Raw genomic sequence first — 27,172 nt, forward strand, 5'->3', positions numbered from 1 at the left:
AGATGTGGGTTCAAACCCTGCTTGGGCAACTCTTTAGTACAAATACAATATTGAATACTAATCATTGTCAGATTATTTCACATCCATTACTTTTCCATTACCATCATAGCGATTTGGAATTCAATTTCCTACATAGAGCACAGCAAAATATAGTGTTTGGCATAGTGTATGCAGCACATATTTGGCACGGGAACAAGTTAATCTTCCCACAAATACACGCTTCAATCCTTACAAATTAAAACATGAAATAAAGAAGGTGTCCAAGTATAGAATTTATTGGCAAGAGGTATTGTTACAACAAAGATCATCTACAAAACAAAAATTGCTGTAATTTTTACATTTGTTTTTGTTCTCTCAGCCCTTGTGTATGTTGTGACATCTTGTTTACCTAGCATCAGTTCACTTTCATCAATAAATATCAATTAAAGTTCCAGTGTTTATACAGTGAATGCATTAATAAACCGACGGAGCCCCTCAGGTGTCAGGGTCTGAATTTTTTGTATTTATTTTTTGCTAATCTGTACCCACAGTTTAGTAATCTGTACTCACAGTTTATCTGTACCCACAGTTTGGTAAACTGTACCCACAGTTTAGTAAACTGTACCCACAGTTTGGTAAACTGTACCCACAGTTTAGTAAACTGTACCCACAGTTTGGTAAACTGTACCCACAGTTTAGTAAACCGTACCCACAGTTTAACAATCTGTACCCACAGTTTAGTAAACCGTACCCACAGTTAAGTAAACTGTACTCAGTTTAGTAAACCGTACCACCGTTTAATAATCTATCCCCACAGTTTAGTAAACCGTACTCACAGTTTAACAATCTGTACCCAAAGTTTAGTAAACCGTACTCACAGTTTAACAATCTGTACCCACAGTTTAACAATCTGTACCCGCAGTTTAACAATCTGTACCCACAGTTTAGCAAACCGTACCCATGGTTTAGCACTACTGTAGCGTTATGCAATGCGCACGCAACGTTCGGGTGGTTGCTTGACAGCAGTATTAGCAGCGAACGGCTGCTTTTATCTTTTATCTTAAACTGTAGACTAGTTTTGGCAGCTTAACGATGCATTCGGATGAGTGGATGATGGAAAGATGAAGTTTCTTTAGCCAAGTATGGAGTATTAATTGCGGAGCACAACAAAACACGTCTGCATTTCAACAGCCTTCAGGTTTAACAGGGAAGTAAAAGAAAGATAAAAGAAAAGTGTTTGAGCGCCTCACAGTGGCACAAGCGCAACATTACACATCAACTAAATACATAAGTCTACAGTCTAAGATGAAAAGAAGCAGCCGTTTGCTGCTAATACTGTTGTCAAGCAACGACTCGAACGTTGCGCGCGCATGTGCATTACATAACGCCACAGAAGAGCTAAACAGTGGGTACGGTTTAGTAAACCGTGGGTACGGTTTACTAAACTGTGGGTACAGATTAGTAAACTGTGGGTACAGATTGTTAAACTGTGGGTACAGTTAACTGAACTGTGGGTACAGATTGCTGAACTGTGGGTACAGATTAGAAAACTGTGGGTACAGATTAGTAAACTATGAGTCCAGATTGCTAAACTGTGGGTACACTTTACTAAACTGTGGGTACAGATTGCTAAACTGTGGGTACAGATTGCTAAACTGTGGGTACAGATTAGCAAAAAAATAAATAAATAAATAAATAAATAAATTCAGACCCTGACACCAGAGGGCCTCCGAAGCCCACCCCAACTACATGCTAACTTATCTTTGCCTGTGATTATTTCTGTGTGTATGTTGGGTGGTTGAGCAATGGTCTGTGGTATTTTTTTTAAGCATTTGTTAACTCACTAGTCTAACATTTCAATGTAGATGAAGCGTTAAGATGACATTATAATGATATTTTGCATTCTTCAACTTGCAAGTGATGTTTAATTTAAAAGACAATCACATACATGACTGTTCAATTTGTACAGTATTGTGCAAATGAAAACTAGCAAGTAAATTGATAGCATCAAACAAAACAAGAAACCAGAGTCATCCAGAAGCTGTAAATTTACTGTGTTGAACAGACTTAGAAAACAAACTTTTTGACTTCACCCTTCCTTAGACCCTTCTAGTGAAAATAACTGGAAGCATGAACTTAATTGTTCACGGATGAGAGAAGAAAGCATGAGTCTTCAGAGAAAGAGACTGGCTTAGCAAATTGTTTAGATACTTTGAATCCACTTTTGGAAAAACAAAACATGGATTTCTAAGGACGAGTTTTACCTTACGTTTTTTTTGCATTATCCACCTATGAATTAAAAAAAAAAAAAAAGAAAAAAGAAAAAAAATCATCAATACACCTCATCACACTGGCGGAACGTTTTTGGAAGATACTTGACAACATCAGATTGTAGTTAACCTCCAAGGTTTGGTGGTCCCTCTCCCCAAGCAAACCCTCCTGGGCGATCCTCGGGCAATGGATGGTAATTGGCATCGTCATCGGGAGTGTCAAACAGCATTTTTCTGGTGACATGGTGATGTGAGATTAGAGGGGGTGGGAAAAAATATATACAGATAAATATTCAAGACGTAAAGTGTAAGAGACATTCTAGGACAAATTTTAATGTTTTCTTGAAGGCTCATCGAATCAAAATATACTAACAGAATATTAACCGAAAATGATGCACAGCGACCCTCCTGGCTGGTTGTTCGTATTTGTTTGTTTTTTTTTCCTCCTGGATTTGTACCACGCAGTCTCGTACGCACCTGTTCTTGCTCCCCAGAGCAAAAACTGCAAGACGCAGCTTGGTCAACTCGTTTAAAGCCTGGCAAGATTTTAAAATTCTCGGCTGATTTCCAATCTTTGACAGACACCACACGTGAAGAGAAAAAAAATCACGGGAGTTAACAGTTTTGAACGTACCGTGTGTGGTATGCAGCCACACTGCACAATCGCACACGGCACACAAGAGCCGAGTTCATTCAAGAATGTGACGGGAAGTCCCGCAAAACCTCTCGAGATTAAACGTGGTTTACGAGTCAACGTGAGTCGATCCTGGTTTGCAGCCGAAAAAGTGGCATAAAAAGAAAAGGTGACGTTTAAAGATCTCCTGAAATGAGCTTTGCAGCAATGACACCAACCATCCTCTGGACGCCCTAATAATGTATCAAAAGAAACATTCACGAAATTGTTGTAGAGTTGCAGTCTCCACTAGGAAGGTCTACTGTTAGCCTAGCATCAAACGAGCGGATTTTGGTGACTTCCGTGTGTTTTTGACTACAAAATGAGTTGGGCGTGGCCAAGTCTCATCTTTTCCGTGTGCTCCTGTTTACAAACAGTCTTCACATCTGCACCTGTGGTAATATTGGCAATGCTTTTGCATGCTTTACTTTCAATAGTCGGTACCGATCCCGGGGTAAGTGAAAGATGTTCTGCTAATTCACGTTTGTATTGTCCCAAATTCCTGAAGCAGTTGTCAGGGGAAAAAAAAAAAAAAAAAAAAAAAAAAGTCAGTGTTGCTAACGCTCCTCACGATGCACATTTTCTGGGTACAGCTACTGGGATTGACACCCCTGTACCGGTCGAAGCATAAGACCTACGGGGAAAATGAACACATCGCCGGAACCGGGTCGAACTCGGCTTTCCATCGGTGTAGGTGCCGGCCCTCCACGACCCTCCGGGTTGGAGATACGGGGCCGCGAAATCGGCCACCCGACTCTCGGGAGATAGATTGACACCGGTCGAACCATAATGCTGCATTCGAGGATGGTCGGAAGTCGGAAATATCAGAGTTCAAACCAGGAAGTGCGTCCGGGAACGCCCCCTTGAACTCGGAAATTCCACGGGCGAAGTCGGAAAAAAACAAGGACCCCGACTTCATCGGCGGACTACAATGTGACGTCACTCTGAATGGCAAAACACAAATAATATAAAACTAGATAGCTTTCTTCATTCATAAATATTCACCATAACTTCATGTAACGCAACATACGTGACAGTATTGCCGCTATATCCCTGCATGAAATTATACGGTAAACTACTTAACTGTATGAAATGCTTATGAAATAAGATTAAAACAATAAATTAAGCCAAATTGCAAAAAGGTAAGTTTTCTGGAGGTCAAATTGAGTTTTGAGGACCAAAATAAAAAACAATTTATCACTATCCGCCATTTTGGTTGTTTACTTTCACCTTGAACGCTTTGAGGTCAGAATTGGGAAGTTTCAATTCTGATATTTCCTTTTTTTTTTTTTTTTTTTTTTTTTTTTGTGTGTATGTGTGCGTGCGTTTGCGTGCGTGCGTGCGTTTGCGTGTGTGCGTTTGCGTGCGTTTGCGTGCGTGCGTGTGCGTGCGTGCAAATACGTATAAATTTATACTCATTCATTCACCTAAAACCTTATAAATATCCCATTACCCTTCGCCTTAACCAGGTACTTCAGAATCTTGCCAGAGTCGTGAGATTTAAATGGTCAGGAGACCAGAGAAAAGGTCAGAAAAAAAAAAGAAATAAAGAGAAAAGAAAGGTAAATCAAAGTGACATCCAGCACCGACCAAACACTTCCTGCCTTCCCCATGGTTACAAAATCAAAGTCTTACGCCAATCCCGGAAGCCTCTAAATTCCAGCAAATTTAGCGAGATCTCAAGAGCCCAGAGGAAAAACTAAAGAGAGGAAGGAGGGAAGGATCGATAAGGCAGAGTGAGATCAATAGAAGCCAGTACATCCAATCCATCAAAGTGAAGTCCAGCACCAACAAGACCCCTCCTGCGTGGTTACAAAACCAGAGTCTTATGCCAACCCCAGAAACCTCATACTTCTAATAAATTAAAATCTCAAGTGACCAGAGGAAAAACTAAAGAGAGGAAGGAGGGAAGGATAGATAAAGCAAAGTGAGAACCACAGACACCAGCACCAACTGATTCAAGGGGCTGTGGGAGGGAGAGGGTACTTCTGTTGAGTTTCAGTAGATGCTGGTGCGACGGATCTGGCATGCATAAGGACCACCACCAAAGAAAGAAGCCGTCAACCGCGGTCCAGCAAAGCGAGCACCGCCCCCCCCCCCCCCCCCCCCGGAATCCCCAGGCCGCGGCAGCACCAAGGCCACCCCCAAGCCACCCGAGCGGACACCGGTCGGCGAGCCGACCCAGACACCCGGAACACCCCCGCCCCAGCCCCGGCCCACACCCCCAATTCTGATATTTCCAACTTCCGACCATCCTCGAATGCAGCATAAGTCCTACAGGGAAAATGAACACATCCCACCCAACTCGCGGGAACTAACACGTTTTGGGAGTTGCTTGGGCATATTTAATGCATAAATACAGTCCAACCACAAGCCTTTCTGTGGCAGAAGAAAAATGTTTTGGTTGTCCTCTTGTACAATGTGGTTCAGAGCAGTTCCTATGGGGTTGTTTTGCTGTCCTCCTGCTGCTGCTGCTGTTTGTTCGTGGGTTGGAAATCTCCAGCGGCAGGAGGGATTGAAAATTGTGAGGGTGGAGTTCGCGCTGAACTAGTAACGTGTAAAACCGAAAAAGGTGGGGTTAGTGACGTGTAAAACTGACCTGCTGAAACAGCCCATTTGAGAGTGCTATTTGACCTATTTTGATACAAACGGCCATAGAAAAGGGAAACATGGATCGTTTATCTTACAACTTGGGGACTTTGTCAGGCTGTAGTATGGCATATTTATGACCAAAACCCACCAGAAGTGAACATTTCATATGAGGGGACCATTAAAGGAGTGTAAATGGGCACTGGCAAGACATCGTTTGCCCTCGGCTCGGTGTTGGTGGCGCGGGTTGGCGTCCCACCCGGAGACCACAATGTGTGTGTGGGTGTGTGTATAAAAAAAAAATAAAAAAAAAATAAACTACAAATAATTAATTTAAAAAATAAAAGAAAAAGAGTGTAAAAGCGCGAGCACAGACTTTCCGCTGAGTCATGACCGTATTGATTTTGGATTCCCCACCGGCTTCGTCGGTGCTGTTGGGCGGGTTGCGGCAACAATGGCGAGTGAATGGCAGGAGGGAGGGGGAAAGCGAGGCAGGCTCCCACGGAGCATGGCGTAATTGCAGATATTATGAAGCAAAACAAAAGTTTGCGTGTTCAAAAATAAATAAATAAATAAATAAAAACATTGCGCGTCCCGCGATGTGACTATCGCGCATGCGCATATCGCGATGGCGATGTTCAAACGGTATATCGTGCAGGCCTAGTCTGCATCATTTTTACTGGCACTAAGCAACCTTGAGGAGGATGGAAGGTGTGGAACACTGCCACAGAAAAAACTACAAACGTGCTGATTGCTTTATGGCATAATTCACTTCCCCCTTTCCCCATTTGTTCCGAAGACGGAAGTCAATTTGAATGTCGACACACAATTACTGCTTTCCTGGAAGAAGCTGTAAAACTACTTAATGAAAGTTTTGTCTGAGGAAACAAAAAAAAAGAATAAGGGAAGCTACCCGGATAAAAGGACAGTCAGTATCAACATTGGCCCGCATTTCACTCGCTGGCGTGAGCTTAAAAATGATGCAATGCGCTTGTCCTCATAGGAAATGTGGTTTTCCATCAGGGAGGCAATACCTCTATTGTTCATATGGCGCCTCCATAATCAATGTAAACAGAAAGTTCCTTAGTATTGCTTTAAGTCAAAATGACAGGGGTGATTATTTTGTGCCAGTCCAGTCCTGCCTCAAATTGTGAGGCATGTTTTGTATGACTTTTCTGCATTAAATATTACTGTATAATAGCTATATGGCTATACATGTGGCTTTTCTGTGCTGCTTCAATTAAACAACAAAAAAAGAGCAAGCAATTTACAGGCAGCTCGTCATTGCCAGCTTGAGAGACTCAACAATGAGCATGACTGCTTGGGCGGCTGACAACACAAGTTAATAACGGGGGGGAGGCATGGAAATGAGATGTCATGCCTTGCAAAATTCACAGAAAAAATCTCATTATTGCGAGGCCGTCTCATCGTGTGTTTACCAAAGCAAACATTGAATCATCTGTACATGTTGTAAAATGCTTTTAGGGTGATTTTTGTCTCATGTCTCTGACACTTTGACACTCTGTTTTATTGAAATGTTATAAATAATTCCGCCCACATACTTCCAGTTTGACAGCAAAACAAAATGTCCACATTCCCGGAGCAGTTTGAAAATGCAATCAATTTCCATCCACGTTGAATGATCAAGCATGAATGACCTAAATTTTGTTTTTTTACACTTTATGCACGAGTGTGAATATTAACTTATTAATATTGGCGGGGGGGTTGGCGGTATTTAAAAAGGGTCACAATATTGTAAAAAAAATTATAATAATAATAATAATAATAATGATAATAAGCTCATATAAAAAAAAGTACATAATAGCAATGCATATACAGTGGCATGAAAAAGTATCTGAACCTTTTGGAATTTCTCACATTTCTGCCTAAAATCACCATCAAACGTGATCTGATCTTTGTCAAAATCACACAGATGAAACAACAGTGTCTGCTTTAACTAAAACCACCCAAACATTTACAGGTTTTCATATTTTAACAAGGATAGCATGCAAACAATGACAGAAGGGGGGAAGAATAAGTAACTGAACCATCACATTTAATATTTTGTGGCCCCCCTTTGGCAGCAATAACTTCAACCGGACGCTTCCTGTAGCTGCAGATCAGTCTGGCACATCGATCAGGACTGATCTTGGCCCATTCTTCTTTACAAAACTGCTGTAGTTCAGTCAGATTCCTGGGATGTCTGGCATGAATCGCTGTCTTGAGGTCATGCCACAGCATCCCAATGGGGTTCAAGTCTGGACTTTGACTTGGCCACTCCAGAACGTGTATTTTGTTCTTCTGAAACCATTTTGAAGTCGATTTGCTTCTGTGTTTTGGATCATTGTCTTGCTGCAGCATCCATCCTCTTTTTAGCTTCAACTGTCTGACAGACGGCCTCAGGTTTTCCTGCAAAACATCCTGATAAACTTTTGAATTCATTTTTCCATGAATGATTGCAAGTTGTCCAGGCCCTGAGGAAGCAAAACAGCCCCAAACCATGATGCACCCTCCACCATGCTTCGCGGTGGGGATGAGGTGTTGATGTTGGTGAGCTGTTCCATTTTTCCTCCACACATGACGTTGTGTGTTCCTCCCAAACAACCTTTTTGCGAACATCAAACGAGCAACAATGTTTTTTTTAGACAGCAGTGGCTTCCTCCGTGGAGTCCTCCCATGAACACCATTCTTGGCCAATGTTTTACATATAGTTGATGCATGCACAGAGATATTGGACTGTGCCAGTGATTTCTGTAAGTCTTTAGCAGACACTCTAGGGTTCTTTTTTACCTCTCTGAGTGGTCTGCGCTGAACTCTTGGCGTCATCTTTGGTGGGCGGCCACTCCTTGGGAGGGAAGCAACAGTGCCAAACTCTCTCCATTTGTACACAACTTCGCTGACTGTTGATTGATGAACATCCAGACTTTTAGAGATGGTTTTGTATCCTTTGCCAGTTTTATACAAACCAACAATTCTTGATAGCAGGTCTTCCGACAGCTCTTTTAAGTGAGTCATGGTGCACATCAGACAATGCTTCTCATCAAGACAATTCTGACCAGGTGTGTGTTTTATAGTGGGCAGGGCAGCTTTAAGTCACTCATCAGTGATTGGGCACACACCTGACTTAAATTGTTTGGTAAAAATTGGTTTCAATTGCTCTTTAAGTATCCTTAGGCAGAGGGTTCAGTTACTTATTCCTCCCCCTTCTGTCATTGTTTGCATGCTATCCTCATTAAATTATGAAAACCTGTAAATGTTTGGGTGGTTTTAGTTAAAGCAGACACTGTTGTTTCATCTGTGTGATTTTGACAAAGATCAGATCACGTTTGATGGTGATTTTATGCAGAAATGTGAGAAATTCCAAAAGGTTCAGATACTTTTTCATACCACTGTAAACCATCTACAACTTCTAATAATATCGAGGCGCTTACTTGCTAATGCACGCACAAATTGAGTTCCTCCACATATTGACTCGGTTCACAAGTATATTACGTTCCCCTTCATCTGACAATTAGCACAGATTTTAAACATAAAAGGCCAAAACATCCCTAATGAAAATTAAATTGCATTAATAAACTAGCCACCAGAGGGTGCTAGAACTGCACAAATGGAAATCAACCTGACTTTCTAAACAGATGTGTTCCCTTTAAACATTGTGAACACGACGCAGACGATATTGTGGCAGTTTTAATATCACGATATTGCCCTTATCGTTACTTCCCTAAGGACCACTATATATTTTTGTTGCACACCACACGGAGAACCAGGTCACGCACATGGAGATAGAGAGGTCGGCAAACTCAGCTGCACAAATTAAGCTGAGAATGGAGTGGGATTGGTGCCTTCCTCAATGGGAACTTGAATGTACTGCACAACGATGCAGAGTAGCAGCGTCTTTTGGGAAATCTCAATTTCGGACATGAAATGGCTAAAGGTTTTAGCAGCTCACATGATAGATGGAGTTCTCAGCCATCTTCCACCACCTGGCTGGTTGGGGAATACGTCTTCCAAGAAGAAGTATACGTGACCAACAGCAATACCTTAGACAGGAAAACGACATTTCAACAATACAATACAATACAATATGAGACATCAGTCACTAAAACAGTATATTGCACAACATTGCTATAAATACCTAAAAGATCGATAATGATGGAATTCCCCAGCAGAAGTGAAAATCCCATCAGCACCCAAGGTAGGAAGGGTGCCTGGAAATTCAAAAGGCCGAAGAAATTCATACGTACATTTGGATTTCTTCGACTCCATACATACACCAACATTATTGTGAAAGCTTGGCCCAAGAACACCAAACTCACAAAAGTTCCAAATATCTGAAACCACGTTAAAGAACCTGAAATAATAGATCGGCAGATTTTAAACTGGTAGAAGACTGCATTAAGCAGGTGCCAAATTTGGGAACTACTGTATTTAATACGTAGTATTACTATGAGAATTACTACTGTACATTGTGTTTTGGAATAGAACAGAATCTTTGTCATTGTAACATGTACAACGAAAATTCAAGTGCCAAAACCAGTCAGTACTAAAACATTTAAGTCCTATAAAACTGGAAGACATATTTAAAATATAAAACCAACTAAAAATAAACACATAATGCCAAGAAAAACGTGTGCGTGCAATGCGTGCATGCTCGGAAGCTTTGTCGGTTAGGTGTGTTGGAGAGTCAGCAGCTGAGGCCCATCTCCCTGATTATGGCTGCTGCTACTTAACTCTTTGACCGCTAAAAACGTTTAATAACAATTAATAAAATCACAATGTATGCCGCCATAAACGTTAAATGACGCCAACTACTTTTTTTTTTTTTTTTTTTTTTTTTTTTTTTAAATCAATGGGCAGTGCAATGTCTAAGTGCATCGCTGCCTGGTCAATTGGTTGTGGAATCAAAAACACTCACTAACTATGGCCAGCAGATGGCAGCATTCGATTTTCAATGGGCTGCCAGTGTATTTGTCTTTTGTTAAAAAAAAAAAAAAAAAAAAAAAAAAAAAAAAAATGAAAGTCATCAACTGTTGAAAGAGACTAAAAATGTTTAACCAACAAATATAATAAAAATAAACAAATTGACATTTATAAAATAGATTGAATTGGCACAGAGAAAAAGGTTCTCCACTAAAATATCAATGAAAAGGATACGGTCATAAGAAATCCACCAAAGAGGAACATGAAAACAAAGTCACCTGTTCGCCCCCTGAAAGAGCCCTCCTCCAGCATGCGACAGTATCTGTATCTAAAAACAAATTGTTGAGGAAGTGGACAACATTTCTTAAATATCTCAACTCATGCACATCAAAATTTGTAAGGATGGTGATTAAATCTAGAAAAGGAGGCAGGCGCCTGTGAGTAGGCAGCTTATTACCAGAGGTGGGCAATTCTGTCTCCCTGCCTCTCCTGTTGTTGACAGACGCCCACATTTTCGGCGAGGTTTCATGCCATGAAGTACTCTCCGAAAAAATGTCAAACCTGGCAAGAGCCACATTGATGATGTGAATCACTCAAACGAGTTCTCCAAAATTTCAATCAGGAACTGCTCATGTGTGACCTGCTCTGGAAAGACTTGGTACAATACTTTGAGCTTATTGGGTGATGTGGCAACTTGTGCACCACCTTAAAACACATTTAAAAAAGAAATAAGCTTGAATCTGGAAAATAATATTACATGTACAAGTCTGTGTTTGGGTTAACTTAAGTGCAGACTACATTTTAACAAAAACTAACTTTAGCACTGTTTGTCTCTGCCTTTTTAAATCTTGTCTTTAATACAGATATATAAATAAAAATATACTTCAAAATTGAGCTTTTGTTTGATGAAAAGCAATCTTATGTCCATGACTTACTCCATGAGGCTACATTTTTCTCTGCAAATGTACACATGCATGCATGCCACACACAATAGTTAAAGCTACTATATGGAGTATTTCCCCCCAAAATATCTTACTAATAGCCTTTTTATTTGACCATTTATGACGAAAACATATTCTAATTAGTAGATCAACATCTTAGCTGTTCACAATGGGTACTCCTACAAGCCTCTGGCCAATATTATTTAGGAAGCGTCCGGTCCGAGTCCTTCGAATTTCCCGGCCTCTGTCTGCGGGATGTGACGTCATGCGCATTCTCGTCCGTTGTTTCCTGTAGTCACGAAGACGGAACTAGTACAGATTTTCGCTGCCCCAGACACCCGCTGTTACTCCGTGGAAGGCTGCTTAAAAAAAAATTAATACAATGTCAAGTATGGAATCAGAATCCTGCCAATACTCGAAACCTCGGTTTGAAACCTCGTGACTTCGGTTTGAATCTCCGAAAACATTTTTGTATGACTGAAATTTTTTTTTGAATCTCCAAAAAATTGTTTTGAATCTCCAAATAACATTTTGTTGGAGATTCAAACATTTTTTCAGTTATACAAAAATGTTTTCGGAGATTCAAACCGAAGTTACGAGGTTTCAAACCGAGGTTACGAGGTTTCGAGTATTGGCAGGATTCCGATTCCATAGTCAAGTGCCACGAAAAAAAATCTAAACTTGATAGTGCCTGACGCCAGGCAAGAACGAGAGTGAACATCGGTTTGACATTTCAGTGGTGGAAAGATGGTGAGATCGGACTTGGATTAGAAAAGTGATTCACGACTAGCTTTCTTTCTACTCCAAAAGGTAAGAAGCGAGTATCTTCACATTTAGAAAAAATGTGTTGTTTTCAAATAGCAGTAACCTCAAGATTGATCCCTTCTCGGTCGTAACTAGGGGTGAAAGGAGGTGGAAGGCAACATTTAGCGTGAAAGGGGCGGCAAGATTGATTGAAATAGAAAAGAATGACTTTATGAAGAAGAGACGTTCCATACCGCGGCGTTTCAATCAGGCTAAATGTTGTGTTATTTTCCACCGTGAAAACAGCCTAGTGTAGCTACACTATGCTAGCGGAATGTGAACGCTACTACTGAATGGCGATAACATTCACGGCCGTATCACACTAAGCACTGAATGGGTCTATATGTTTTTCTCAATCGTCAGTTCCCATAAATGACGGCCCACCTTTCAGCTAATGCACAATGACACTAGCCTGGGGGCGCCAAACTAATAATGACTTGAATCAGGTTGACGTCTGTTGAGCGGGGTGATTACAATATGTAACTGCGAATTGACGTCGGAATGAGGTCCAATTAATTCACGTAATTTGCACATCGTTTTGGAGTACAGCACAGAACTGGACTTCGACCGACTAAAGCAATATGATCTGCACGTCCCCTGGACATCAGTTGTTTAGTGGGGATCGAGAGTCTCATTCCGTGAAGTGGCCAGCTTTGTATGACATTATAAAATTGCTTACCTCTGAAAACAAAGTTTAATTGGATATGAAGAGCCCAGTCTTCAGTAATGAGGGCACGCACGTACGAGTGCACGCAGCGTGTACGAGCGTGCCGTTTGTTTTCAGCCACAGGTGGCAGTAGCGATTTTAAATTTTAAATCTTCCATATAGCTGCTTTAAGATAGCCAATAGCAGCAGAATAGAGACATTAATATTAACACTTGGTTGCCTCATTCCACTCAAAAATTACAGTGGCATAAGCCTTCAGTCTGAGCACATGCAACGTTTCCTAGCTTTGGGGGAAACTTCAGCCAACTACCAAGTAGCATGACTGCAAAAGCAAATAAAAAAAAATAAAAAAATAAAAATAAAAATAAAATAAAAAAGCAGACAAGTCATGAAAATAACGTGTTGATTGAGTAATAAACCTTTCATATATCCTGGTAGAAGTGAGGAACTTACAATTTCACTCAACTAGACAGTCACTAGAGGGGTACCGCTAGAGGACGATCAGCGTGCTCTGCTTGGACACAACGTCTCAACAGTGTAGGTGGGAGGGAGCGATGTACTAAGGTGGAACCATATTCTAATCAAAATGGGGGGGGTACTGTATTTTTGTTGTTTAAATATTACTTTTAAATTTTAGGGTTTATATACATACTATGTATTTTTTCTTGTTTGTTAAAAAGAACCGTAAAAATATACATTACAACCCCTAGCAAAAAGTATGTAATCACCTGTCTTGGACGAGCACTCACTCAGATGTTTTATTCTGTTGATCAAACTCAGATAAAAAGCATGACACAGTCGTAAGGTCATTCCAAAGTGCAAAATCTTGGCTTTCAGAAACACTAAAGTAAATGAAGAAAAAACATTGTGCTGGTCAGTAAATGTTACTTTCATAGAGCAAGTGGAGGGAAATAAATTAGGAATCACTCCATTCTGTGGAAACAAATATGGAATCACTCCATTTTGAGCAGAAAATAAGGACACACCCTGTCAATTTCCTTTCCTGAATTGGGTACCTGCCTCAAATTACATCTGCTCGTTAGTCGGCAGTTAAAAATAGTGCAGTTATCACACCTTGGAGGGCTGCTGGATCAAGTGGATTGGCAAGAATCATGGCTCAAACAACGGAGATGTCTCTTGAGACCAAAGACAGGATTATCAAACTTCTTGAAGAAGGTAACTCTACACGTATGGTTGCCAAAGATGTGGGCTGATATCTTTGATACAGCTGACTGTGAACTTCACAGTCATTCTGTATCAAAGATCTGGACCAAGTACAAACAACATGGGAAGGTTGTTAAAGTCAAGCGTACTGGTAGACCAAGGAAGACATCTAAGCGTCAAGACAACTAAAGGCCATTTGTCTTGAAAACAGAAAATGCACAAGACAAATGAAGAAGAAATGGGAGGAAGCTGGATTCAATGTATGTGACAGAACTCTGCAAAATCGCTTAAAGGAAATGGGATTTGCATACAGGAAAGCTAAAAGGAAACCATCATTGACGCTTAAAAAAAAAAAAAGAACAAGACTTGGCTTAAGGAGAGGCAATCATGGACTGTGGATGACTGGATGAAGGTTATCTACAGTGATGACAAGGTGACAAGGTGATGATGCTGGAACTTTTGTTTGGTGTCGTTCCAGTGAGATTTACAAAGAGGACTGAAGTCCCGTTAAATTATCTATCCAGTGCGTGAGTGCAGAGGGGTCAGTAAATATCGTCCCATCAGTCAGGGTTAACTTTTTAAAGTAACATTCACGGTCGTGGGGAGTCAGTTTACTCACATATTAACTCAAATGGCCGTTTTCCGCGTCCATTCTGACGAGAACTTTCTGTGAAAATATGCTGACTGGTGTTAGAACCACACGCCACTGAGGGGTTTTTGCCTCCAGCTAAGCCCCGCCCTTTAAATTGCGTCACATTGTTTACAAACTTTGAAGGGGTCTATAGTTACCCATTACTAGGGGTGGGACAAAAAAGCGATTGACCGGATCATCGTTCGTCAAGGGGAGCTAAACGACCGTATCGGTAGCAGACTCGTCAACCGATACAAAATCCGCCGAGAATCCTTAAGATACATTGCTTGTAAAGCTGTGGACCGGATATCGCATGGCTGTGAATCAGTTGTGAGTGAGGCTTTATGGTTTTCATAACAATAGCAAGAGTTCTGCGCCGTGCTCCACTTGTTTTGTTTACGTTTCAGTAGCATCACTATTCAAGCTACTTCTGTTTACAGACAGCTAGCAAAGTAGCGCTCAGAGACGTTTCATTCCCCGGATGTTGTAAACATAATGCAAAGACTTTACGCACCATTTTGGGGGGTCTGCCCACCGTCAATGGCGGGCTCGCGACACCTCACGGGATAGTGTGCACGCGCACGCGCCACAACGAGTAACAACATGCAACTGGAGACAGTTAGAAGAAGCCCGTGCTGTACATCTCGGTATTTCCCATGGCTATCGAGTCCTCTCGGTGCACTTGTATGTCCTGGTGTTGGTACTGCGCGCGAGCCCAAAGAATTGGTACCGCCCGTGACCCAAAAGAATTCAATAACTTCCGTGGCGATCCAATGCATGGATTCAAACTTCACAGGTATGTCCCACAGCCAACACACCAGCTAAGGTAAAAGCACACTGCAAGCATCAATGTACACAACTAGCATGAGCAGCAGATAGGAGAACTGAGACGTGCCCGCAATTACGTCATCAAACGACAGCCCCCCCACCCCAAAAAAACAAAACATGAACAGTTGTGATTACGTGGTCATCATCGTGTCTCAGCTAAAAATAAATAAATAAATAAAAAATAAAAAAAAACATCATATATTAACCAAAAATGATTGTGATGGCAAAAGAAATTACACAAATGTTGATAAAAAGGGAAGGGCACTTTTGGCAATAGTTTTGGATATATTAAGTGGTTAAATGTGTTTGATAGATTTATTGTTCCATAAGGTGGCTTCATATTTCTTTTGCCTGGACGGTAGGTTTATTTCATGTCTTAAATTTATTAAGTTTCTGAAATACTTCACACTGTGCACATATTCTGTTTTATTGTGTTGGTGTCTTTTTAAAGGTTAAATATTTATATTTCAAATTAAATTATCAGCCATTTGTTTTCCTGATCCTTATTTTGGATTAAAAACAAACAAACAATTATAACTGTCAATAACGACTAATAAAATATTTAAACTGATACATTTTTTAGTCCATATCGCCCAGCCCTTTGTTGCGGTCTATTTAAATAATTGATTCAATATATAAAAATATAGAAGACATTTTTGTTGTTGTTTTTTAACACGTTTGAAGATACTGTAAAAATTTGTGGTATTTTAAGATTAACGTCTACAAGCAACAAATGTCACTATAAGTTTTGAATATTGAAATGAATCGTATCGAATAGAAAATTGTATCGTTCCCAAACTTAATCGAACCGTATCGAACCGTTCTGTTCTGAAAGATATCGTTTTTCAATCGAATCGCAACCTGTGTATCGAGATACATATCGAATCGGCCTCATGTCAGAGATTCCCACCCCTACCCATTACTTGCTCAAAAGAGTAACTGAGTAATTGAATTACGTTATAGTAATAAAAAAAATAAAAAAAATAAAAAAAAAGTTAAAAAAAGTGACAAGAAAAACGAGCATCAAGACTCAAGAGGGTTTGAGAACCATTGAACTAAGCCTGCCAAAAGAGCAACACTTGCTACATTCACACACCCTTGAAAGGCTGCGCCGCTTAGTGAGATATGGGGACTTAACTGACAATCACTCAAAAGTCTTTCACCTGGGATAGGCTCCCTAACCTTGCTCTGCAAGCTGAATTCTCGCTGTATTTGCGAGTTCACAAACTCCAGAAAATAGATCTTGGATTTGTACTGAGTCCGCTGATTTTCACTGATCTGTACGTGTTTTGTACAGACCAATCACAACGTGGTCTTGTGTGGGGGCTTGATATGCAGCCGTGACGAAACCAGGAAGCGCCGACACCATGGGAAACAAACAAACCTAAAATGGCCGAATGAACCTTGCAATTAATTATGTTCTCGTAGAATTACTCACCGTTTCCTTGTTGAAAGCGAGAGGCACTTTGTGCATTTTAAGCTGTCAAAGATGTTTGTTTTGTTTTTCCCCTACGACGAGAATGAAGACGTTTTCTTCCGCTGCGGTGATTGGTCAAAACAAAATTTAGGTAGACGTGTACAAGAGGACGCGTCGTCCAATCAGCTTGAAGTATTGTACAGAATGTCCCGCCTTTCCCGACCAACTCACCGGGGAGCAGTCCTAGATTGATGTTGTGGAGAACTCCCTTGAGTGAATCACAATTATTAATCTGGCTTTGGCCAGGTTATAGGATCCCATAACTCCAAACAGGATAAGCAAGTTAGCGAATAGATGGATGAATGCTTGAATTGAAAACACAGATAAATATCCTGATTGGACACAAAGGTATCTAACAGCTCAATTCCCTAAATAATTCTAACAAAGATGGGAAGGAAGAACCAAAGATTTTAAATTAATTGCATTATGGGTTTGACAATATAGTTGTACTGAAAACTGAGAAGGATACAAAAATATCATATTGAACAGAAAATTGAAGCCAATGGGACCAAAAAATAGGAAGTTTGTTATTAGTCGCCATACCTATAAAAAGAAGAAAGAGAGGTTACACACTAGAAACAACACATTGCATACATTTCGTACGTTTTTCAGGTGAAGATTTTTGCATGTTTTCCCGTCTAATTATATCACCCAATCTCTGATAATGTATGTTTAAAAATTAGTTTTAGAACTGAGCTAAATTAAAGAAAAAATATTGAATGAAGTTGTTCCATATTAAGCAAATAACAGTTTTTATGCAAAATGTAGAAAGGTAATAAATAAGGTAGAGATAATATCCATCCACCCATCTATTTTCTGAACCACTTAATCCTCACAAGGGCTGCGGGGTCGCTGGAGAATATGCCAGCCGGCTTCGGGCAGTAGGCGGGGTACACCCTCAACTGGTTGTCAGCCAATCGCAGTGTCGAGGTAATATAATAAAGTAAAAAAAATATATATATATACGTAAATATATTTAATATCATATTAGATCCTAACGCTCTGTAGTTTTTTTTTTTTTTTTTTTTTTTAAAGGACGGTATTGAAAGTGACATCATTGCTATTTCTAGACACCTCGGGATACCGTATCACTGTAATACCGCCCAACACTAATTATACTTAACATTCTGGCAGGTGTGCGTTGAATTTGAACGTAATAAGTCTGAGCACACCCCAAACCCCAGTTAAGAGGGTGTGCACACTTCTGCAACCACATTACTTTAGTTGTTTATTCATACTTCCAGTCTGTTAAAGATTTTTTTTTTTCTATCGAGTTGTACAGGTTATAGGTCCCATCAATGGTGGAATTTTCTTTAAAATGATTAATCTCTGACTATTTTAATATCACGAAAACCGGGCATTTTAACATGAGTGTGTATGCTTTTTACATGCAGTGGGTGCACTGCATGCATCAATTTTTCTACACAACTACTGGCAAAAATTATGGAATCTTCGCTTCTTGTAGGTAGATCATTTAAATGTTTAAATATTCCACAAACCATTTTTAAAATTCACAATTCCACCCTTTTTCTGGCTTTAAAGGTGCATTGTGGAGTTTAACATTTTTATGTTAAAGATTTTTCTACATCATGCATGCTCCGCCAGTGCTCAGACGAGTACAAAGAGTTCTGAGAGTTCTCAGCTTTATGAGATTGTCAACACATTAAAGTTCTTAACAATCTATTATCGTCATTTCGTCCACCCCTACCATAGAGACTCACTCCTCCCGATACGGGTCTGACACATACAAGTTGTTTTTTGTTTTTCACTCCTTGAAGTAAACAAGAGCATATTACACCAATTTAAAAAGCTTTGCATTGGTTCCCTGTGTATTCATAGGTATTAATATTGGTTTGTAAGTGTCTTAATGCTCTGCACAACTCCACAATGCGAAATGACGCAATTTCAGCATCCCCGTCCCTCTGCGACGCGTCCACATTGACTACACACGCACCTATGACAATTTGTAAACTACGCAGTCGCACGAGCAAACGCTTTGGTGAACAATGTTTTCTACTTCCCAATCTATGTTTTATTTACTTTGCTAACCCATCCCAAACTGTTTTTATCGATAGTTCATTGAGGAAAAAATATTTTCAACTTCTATTGTGGTGTTAAGCGCTGTTCATACACCGTTGGCACGCTTTACTGCCTCCTGTAGTCTGGGAGGCACTATTTCAATTAAAACCTGTTCAGAAAGCTTAGTTGGCTTAAACTGTGTGTTTTCTTTTTTCTTTTAGGGTTTTATATAAATTTGAAATGTTTTAAATTTTACAAAAATGTTCAGAAATGTGCAGATTAGTCTAAAAATATATGTAAAAAAAAAGAACTGTGATAAAAATCGAGATCGTGATTTTATTTTTAAAGAATCGCGATATGACATTACCATATTCCCCGCCCCTAGCTGTAGAGAATGTTCCTGTTTTTAAGAACAGGCTCAAGATATATCTTTTAATGTAGCTTTTACCTAAGTTTTATTGTATGCATTTATTTTATTTATCTTAGCTTTAATTTTATGTCAAACAAAATCTTCGGTTTCCTGTTTTTTTGGGTTGATTCATTATTTATGTTTTGAACATTTAGCATTTTGTATTTTTCTTCTTCTCTTTTTTATTCTTTTAGTATTTTCTTTTTATAGGTGTTTTTTTTTTTTTTTTTTTTTTTTTTTAAGAGCTCAGAATTGTTCATTCGGTAGTCTTACCGATTCAACGTCTTGTCATCATTGCTCTTTTTTTTTTTTTTTTTTTTTTTTTAAAGAGCTCAGAATTGTTCATTCGGTAGTCTTACCGATTCAACGTCATGTCATCATTGCTTTTTTTTTTTTTTTTTTTTTTTTTTTGTGTGTGTATGTGTGCGTTTGCGTGCGTGCGTGCGCGTGCGTGCGCGTGCGTGTGCGTGCGTGCAAATACGTATAAATTTATACTCATTCATTCACCTAAAACCTTATAAATATCCCATTACCCTTCGCCTTAACCAGGTACTTCAGAATCTTGCCAGAGTCGTGAGGTTTAAATGGTCAGGAGACCAGAGAAAAGGTCAGAAAAAAAAAGAAATAAAGAGAAAAGAAAGGTAAATCAAAGTGAAATCCAGCACCGACCAAACACTTCCTGCCTTCCCCATGATTACAAAATCAAAGTCTTACGCCAACCCCGGAAGCCTCTAAATTCCAGCAAATTTAGCGAGATCTCAAGAGACCAGAGGAAAAACTAAAGAGAGGAAGGAGGGAAGGATCGATAAGGCAGAGTGAGATCCATAGAAGCCAGTACATCCAATCCATCAAAGTGAAGTCCAGCACCAACAAGACCCCTCCTACGTGGTTACAAAACCAGAGTCTTATGCCAACCCCAGAAACCTCATACTTCTAATAAATTAAGATCTCAAGTGACCAGAGGAAAAACTAAAGAGAGGAAGGAGGGAAGGATAGATAAAGCAAAGTGAGAACCACAGACACCAGCACCAACTGATTCAAGGGGCTGTGGGAGGGAGAGGGTACTTCTGTTGAGTTTCAGTAGATGCTGGTGCGACGGATCTGGCATGCATAAGGACCACCACCAAAGAAAGAAGCCGTCAACCGCGGTCCAGCAAAGCGAGCACTCCCCCCCCCCCCCCTCGGAATCCCCAGGCTGCGGCAGCACCAAGGCCACCCCCAAGCCACCCGAGCGGACACCGGTCGGCGAGCCGACCCAGACACCCGGAACACCCCCGCCCCAGCCCCGGCCCACACCCCCGAGCCCAAGGCCGCAGAACGAGGCCCAGCGGGCCCCCACAGCGCCCCACCGGTCCCCAGCCCCCATCACCCCACGACCCCCCCGCACCCCACCCAAACCCGCCATCCACCACGACCCAGGCCCCACCACCCCCGACCCCCAAACCCCCGAACACACCCCGACCCCCAGCACCCAACCCCCCACCCACCCATACCTACAAATGGGGGGGACCACAGCGCTGCCAGGCACTGCAGTCCATCCCCTCTGATGGCTCCCCGCCCCAACTCACCCCTCCCCTTGGACGTGAGGTGCATTAAAATTGGAGGGGAGTTGAAGGGTGAAGACGGTGTTTCCACCCTTCCCCACCCCACCAAGAAATGTGTTGTGTGCCCTATGTGTATATTTACAAAGTGTATAGTGCAAGCTAGTGAAGTGAGTAAGAGGAGCGACCAGCGGGGCCTCACCCAACCCGGCGGGTGTAGGTGGCACGCCCGCCCCCCAGCACCCCCACCCCCACCCGCCCCCCACCTCATCCACCCGGCACCACAATGGGCGGACAGCCAGCGCAGCAGGGCTACCGGACAGCCCACCGGCCACCGGAGCCCGCCCGGGGCGCCAGGAGTTCTACCGGAGTGGGGCAGGCCCCAAACCCTCGCCCGGCCCCCGGAGCCCGACGCCCGGGCCGGGAGCCCCAGGCCCAGGGAGAGGGAGGGGGAGGGGCCGCAGGGCAGACAGGGAAGGGGTGGGGGGCGGGGGGGGGGGGGGGTCTGAAGCGGGGAGAAGACGACAAGAAGGCGAAAGGGCGGCTGCAGGGCAGGAGGGGGGGGGGGAGGAGGGAGGGCGACAAGGGAAAAGGGACCGGGAGGCAGAGGAGGATGGGCGGGAGGAGGAGGGAGAGGCGACGGGGGGGAGGAAGGGGGAGGGGAGAGGGAACCACGGGGCACACCGGAGGCCCACCCACCCCGAACCGCGCCGCCGGGCACGGAGCAGCGGACCGCGCCGGGACGGCACCGCCCCGGGCACCAGGGGAAGCACCCCAACACCGCACCCCACAGGGGGCCCAGGGAGCGGCCAAGACGCAACCGCCACCGAGCAGACAACGGGGGGGGGGGGGGGCAGAACCACCCCCGCCCGACCACAGGGGACGGCGTCAAGAAAATTGACTAATTAGCATGCAGTAACACCAAGTGTTGATGCTTAGTGCCCACTAGAAATAGATCTTAAGGAGTTAATGAGTATAGTGTCGTATAGTGTGGTATGCTCGAGCCCACTAGCAGCAACTAGGTTCCTGACTATATAAAAATAAAAACAATCAGATACAAAATACCAAATACAGAAGCAGCGAAAACAGAAGTTGTAACGATGTGGTGGCTCTCGTTAACAGGCAGAATCTTGGCAGGATTAAGTTGCCAAATTGAGATTAAAATATTCTATGTACATAGACCATATTTGTTTAAATCTTGATACTTGATTTTTATTTAAGGCAGAGATTTTTTCCATTGAGATATAATTTATTAGTAAGTTTAACCAGTGGTCGATATTTAGAGATTGTTTATTTTTCCAATTGACAAGGATTATTTTTTTAGCAATAGTAAGGGCTATAAATATAGATTGAGATTGTTTACATGGTAGCTCAGTTATTGTTAAGTCACCTAGTAAACACAATCTTGGAGATAAAGGAAGCCTACAGTTTAATATATCAGCGAGCTTTTCCAAGATTTTAGTCCAGAAATGCAGCACTGGAGTACATGACCATAAAGCATGAAGATAAGTATCGGCAGTGTTTTGTGAGCACTGGAGACAAATGTCGGAATCAGAGAGTCCCATTTTTTTCATCATATATTGTGTAATATATGTTCTATGAAGTATCTTATATTGGATAAGTTGCAAATTTGTCTGTTTGGTCATTTTAAATACATTTTCACAGATTTGGGTCCAAAAGTCTGGTTCCGGAACTATAGACAAGTCTTTTTCCCATTTTAAAGTCGGTAAATACGTTTTATTTGTGTATAAAAATAACTTATATATTTTTGATATTTTCTTTATTGTTGTTGGAGAAAGCTTTATAATATCTTTAGCTAAGACAGGCAAGTTGGAGCGTATCCTGAAGTGTTGGGATTTGTTTCTTAACCATATTTTTAACTTGCAGATAATGTAAGAAATTTCCCTTTTTTATTTCATATTTCTGGACCAAGTTTGTATACGATATAAACTTATTATCTGAGAAAAGATGATGAAGGTGTGTAATTCCTTTCTGCTCCCATAGGCTTAAATGGAACGACTGATTATTAAGTTGAAAGTCGGGGTTATGCCAAATGGGAGAGAGCCCACAGGGCGCCAATTGGGAGTTTGTAATTTCTAATGCCTTCCACCAGGCAGTCATGGTGGCGGCTATCATTGGGTTTTTAAAACAATTATGTCGTCTTATTGATTTTGTAATAAAGAGTAAATCTGACAGTCTAAGATTATTACAATCCTTCTGCTCCAATTCCAACCAACAGTTAGTATCTCTGTTGGGTTGTGTCCATAGCACAAGATATTGTAGTTGATTAGCTAAATAATAGTACATAAAGTTTGGTGCCTCTAAACCTCCTTTAGATTTACTTTCCTGAAGAGTAGATAGACTAATTTTGGCTTTTTTTTTTATTCCAATAGAATTTTATGATAGCAGAGTCCAGCGATTGGAACCAGTTAAACGTAGGTTTAAATGGAATCATTGAAAATAAATAATTAATCTTTGGTAAAACTTTCATTTTTATAGTAGCTATCCGTCCTATTAAAGAGATCGGAAGATTATTCCAGCGCTCCAGGTCACTACGGATACTATCCAATAATGGTGAAAAATTTAAAGAAGTTAATTCAGTTAACTTAGGTGAAATTTTAACACCTAAGTATTTTAAATTACCTGTAGGAAAGGAGTAGTGTGGATCCTGACTTGTAGGATTCCATGAATTTTCTGTAATAGGTAATAATGTTGATTTTGTCCAGTTAATAGAGTAATCTGATAAGTGAGAGAATTTAGTTATTAATTTAAATGCTTCCCCTAGCGAGATAGCAGGTTCTTCTAAATAGAGTAATATATCATCGGCATATAGATTAATTTTATGTTCTATTGTCCCGGAGTTCTTTTTATAGTTTTAGCTCGGTCTTATGTTCTTAAAAAATTATTATAGTCTTGTAATTTTACATCGAGTCCAGGCTCCAACCTTCCTGGGTGGCGTTTGCATGCTCTCCCCGTGCCTCCGTGGGTCTCCTCCTGGTACTCTGGTCTCCTCCCACATTCCCAAGACATGCATGGCAGGTTAATTGGGCGCTCCGAATTGTCCTTAGGTGTGCTTGTGAGTGTGGATGGTACCCCGCCTACTGCCCAAAGCCAGCTGGGATAGGCTCCAGCATCTCCGCGACCCTTGTGAGGAGTAAGCGTTTCAGAAAATGGATGGATGGAATTTTGTCTCAATTAAAAGATTATTTGCCATTTGATGTGGCCTGTGATAAGTGTATTATTGATAACTTATCATGGATGTGATATCTCAAATGCTTCTGGCGTCATGAAAAAATGAAAATGTGATGGGTTAACATTTTTTTGTTAGTTTTGTCCCACCACCCCACCCCAAGTAATACACGAGGGACACTACACTATTGTATTTACAAGTCAATATAGCCTGTGTGCATTTCGGGGCACAATCCTGGTCTTCGAAGGCCGGAGTCCTGAAAGTTTTAAATGTTTGCGTCCCCCAACACACCTGATTCATATAATCAGCTCTTCAGCAAGCTTTGCAGAAGCATGTTAACAGTCCCGATCTTTACAATCAGATGTGTTGGAGGACGGAAACATTTAAAACTGCAGTAGTCTGGCCCTCGAGGACCAAGATTGGGGAAGCCTGCTGTACAGCAACAGTTGGCATTGTCACATTTGTGAGTCGCTCCTCTCTCTCACTTGTACAACTACACACGCTTTCAAAATTAAAGTGCTGCATAAATAATTCATGTGGTATTTTGACTTCATAAAAACTTGGCGAGAGCCAGAAAATAGGCATAAGCAGGATTTGGCTGTACTTTGCCGAAGTCTGAACTATAGATGGAATTACACACATTACAGATTCTTAAAAATTTCAATACACACAGCTGAAACACTGCTTTTCCCAAATGTGTTGACATCTTATCTCTTCCACTTTTAAAACTGGAATATTTGCAGAAATACAGTAACATTTGCATCCGGTTTTCACATTACACGTTATCTTGAAATTATACCAAGAATAAGCATGATTCAACTTTGATTACTCACTTGGTAGTTTCTTAGGATCAAATCTGGATTGAAGTATAGTTGAAAAGGTGTGATGATCTCTAGTTGCTGGAAGGAAAAAAAACAAACATGTCTTCAATGAACTTCAAACTTGAACTTTATCTGTAAGACCCATTAATACAGGGAGTCCTCGAGTTATGTCGGAGTCACGTTCTAACTTAAGTCAAATTTCCCTATTAAAGTTAATATTTACATCAAAATAATTTGCATAAAAAACCTAAAACACATTAAGGGTGTATTCAGACCAGAAAAGTCCTTTCCGCTTCTTGTCCGGTACCACTTTTTTTTTTTTTTTTTTTTTTTTTTTTTTAACTTAACCTGTGCTTGTCAGCAAACTATTTTCCTCTGAAACAGTGAAACTTTCGACAAAGCTTTCCCCATAGATTTTGGTCAATGGAACTAAAGTGACGTCAGACCCACAATAGTGATTTTGTCGGTGAAACGTGAGACACCTACGCTTCGATGATAAGGACACGCGTAATGGACGATCTGAGACTGACAGGTTTGCCTAATCTCTGATGTTTGGAGGTGTGGCAAACTGCATTTTGTCATACAATCACCATAGAAGAACAGCTGTTCCGAACAAAGTCTCGCTGCGCTTTTATCCAATATATTCCATCAAAACCAGACAAGTTTTGGATAAAGTTCTGTGTGAAAGACCCCAACGGGGTCAGAGTGGGGGAAGACGTGTTGATGAAGCTTATGGAGCTATTTCTGGACAAAGAGAGAACTGTGACGACGGATAATTTCTTCACATCTCTGGCACTCGTCAAACAACTCCTCCGACAGAAGACTACCCTCCTTGGCAGGTACACTTGTGGCAAGTACAGAGAGAAAGAAGGCTTTGAAGTGCCAAGACTGTGGAATATAGAGGGTATAGCATTATGTGGTATTTTATGGTATTTTCAGTATAGAGTGCATTTGTGTTTGTTATTTCAAAGCTGATAACTCGTTTGAATCCTGTGCATTAGGGGTGTGCTCAAAAAAACGATACGGCAATATATCGTTGCGGTAGTAGTCGATGCCGATACCACTGAAATTCCACGATTCTCGATGCCATTTCGATACCACGGTAAAAATAGAAAATAAGCAATAAATTCCATGTACTTCAACATTCACCCCTTTATTAGAAGTGAATAACAAACAATGATACTGTTTGGTTAAACAGAACCATTGCCATGTAGCTTTAAAGCATTAACTTAAAATACTGTGCATGTACGAGTTAAGTACAGTAATAGCACAAATAATGTATAACGCTTACAACAATCTACTCTGCCACAGTATTCAGAAGCCATTTGAAATTAGAAAGAGTCCTTATGACATAAGTGTTATGGTGGGGGTGTGGTGGATGGACCCAGAGGCGGAAAAAAAAGGCAGGGAGAAGAGGAATGACAGCAACTATAATAACTTTATTGACAGTGTGAAACGTGGATGGACTTGGCATGACGAACAGGGGGAGAACTGGCATGACGAACGGGGGAAGAACTGGCATGACGAATGGGGCCAGAGCTGGCATGGCGAACCTGGACTGACTTAGCGTGGACAGGTGCGGAGACTTGGCGTGGACAGGTGCGGAGACTTGGCGTGGACAGGTGCGGAGACTTAGCGTGGACAGGTGCGGAGACTTGGCGTGGACAGGTGCGGAGACTTGGCGTGGACAGGTGCGGAGACTTGGCGTGGACAGGTGCGGAGACTTGGCGTGGACAGGTGCGGAGACTTGGCGTGGACAGGTGCGGAGACTTGGCGTGGACAGGTGCGGAGACTTGGCGTGGACAGGTCCGGAGACTTGGCGTGCACAGGTGCGGAGACTTGGCGTGCACAGGTGCGGAGACTTGGCGTGCACAGATGCGGAGACTTGGCGTGCACAGATGCGGAGACTTGGCGCGCACAGATGCGGAGACTTGGCGCGCACAGATGCGGAGACTTGGCGTGCACAGATGCTGAGACTTGCCGTGCACAGATGCTGAGACTTGGCGTGACGAGATGCTGATACTTGGCGTGGCGAGATGCTGATACTTGGCGTGGCGAGATGCTGATACTTGGCGTGGCGAGATGCTGATACTTGGCGTGGCGAGATGCTGATACTTGGCGTGGCGTGGATGACTAGGAAGACTTGGCGTGGATGACTAGGAAGACTTGGCGTGGATGACTAGGAAGACTTGGCGTGGATGACTAGGAAGACTTGGCGTGGATGACTCGGAAGACTTGGCGTGGATGAC

General features: G+C 41.6%; 1 protein-coding gene across 1 annotated transcript in view; it reads right to left on the reverse strand.

Moving 5' to 3' along the window:
• Nucleotides 1-259: 259 nt before the first annotated feature.
• The window catches only part of derl2 (derlin 2), a 65,457-nt gene continuing 38,544 nt past the window's right edge, over nucleotides 260-27,172 (reverse strand). The window contains exons 2-8 of the mRNA XM_077497320.1: nucleotides 24,936-25,001; nucleotides 17,413-17,486; nucleotides 10,666-10,759; nucleotides 9,647-9,842; nucleotides 9,461-9,551; nucleotides 2,380-2,483; nucleotides 260-2,268 (exon numbers count right to left, since the gene is read on the reverse strand). Coding sequence (XP_077353446.1) covers nucleotides 2,261-2,268; nucleotides 2,380-2,483; nucleotides 9,461-9,551; nucleotides 9,647-9,842; nucleotides 10,666-10,759; nucleotides 17,413-17,486; nucleotides 24,936-25,001 — 633 coding nt within the window. The 3' untranslated portion in view covers nucleotides 260-2,260. The remainder of the gene's footprint in view (nucleotides 2,269-2,379; nucleotides 2,484-9,460; nucleotides 9,552-9,646; nucleotides 9,843-10,665; nucleotides 10,760-17,412; nucleotides 17,487-24,935; nucleotides 25,002-27,172) is intronic.

This window comes from Festucalex cinctus, chromosome 15 (genome assembly GCF_051991245.1).
Source record: "Festucalex cinctus isolate MCC-2025b chromosome 15, RoL_Fcin_1.0, whole genome shotgun sequence".
Lineage (NCBI taxonomy): Eukaryota > Metazoa > Chordata > Actinopteri > Syngnathiformes > Syngnathidae > Festucalex > Festucalex cinctus.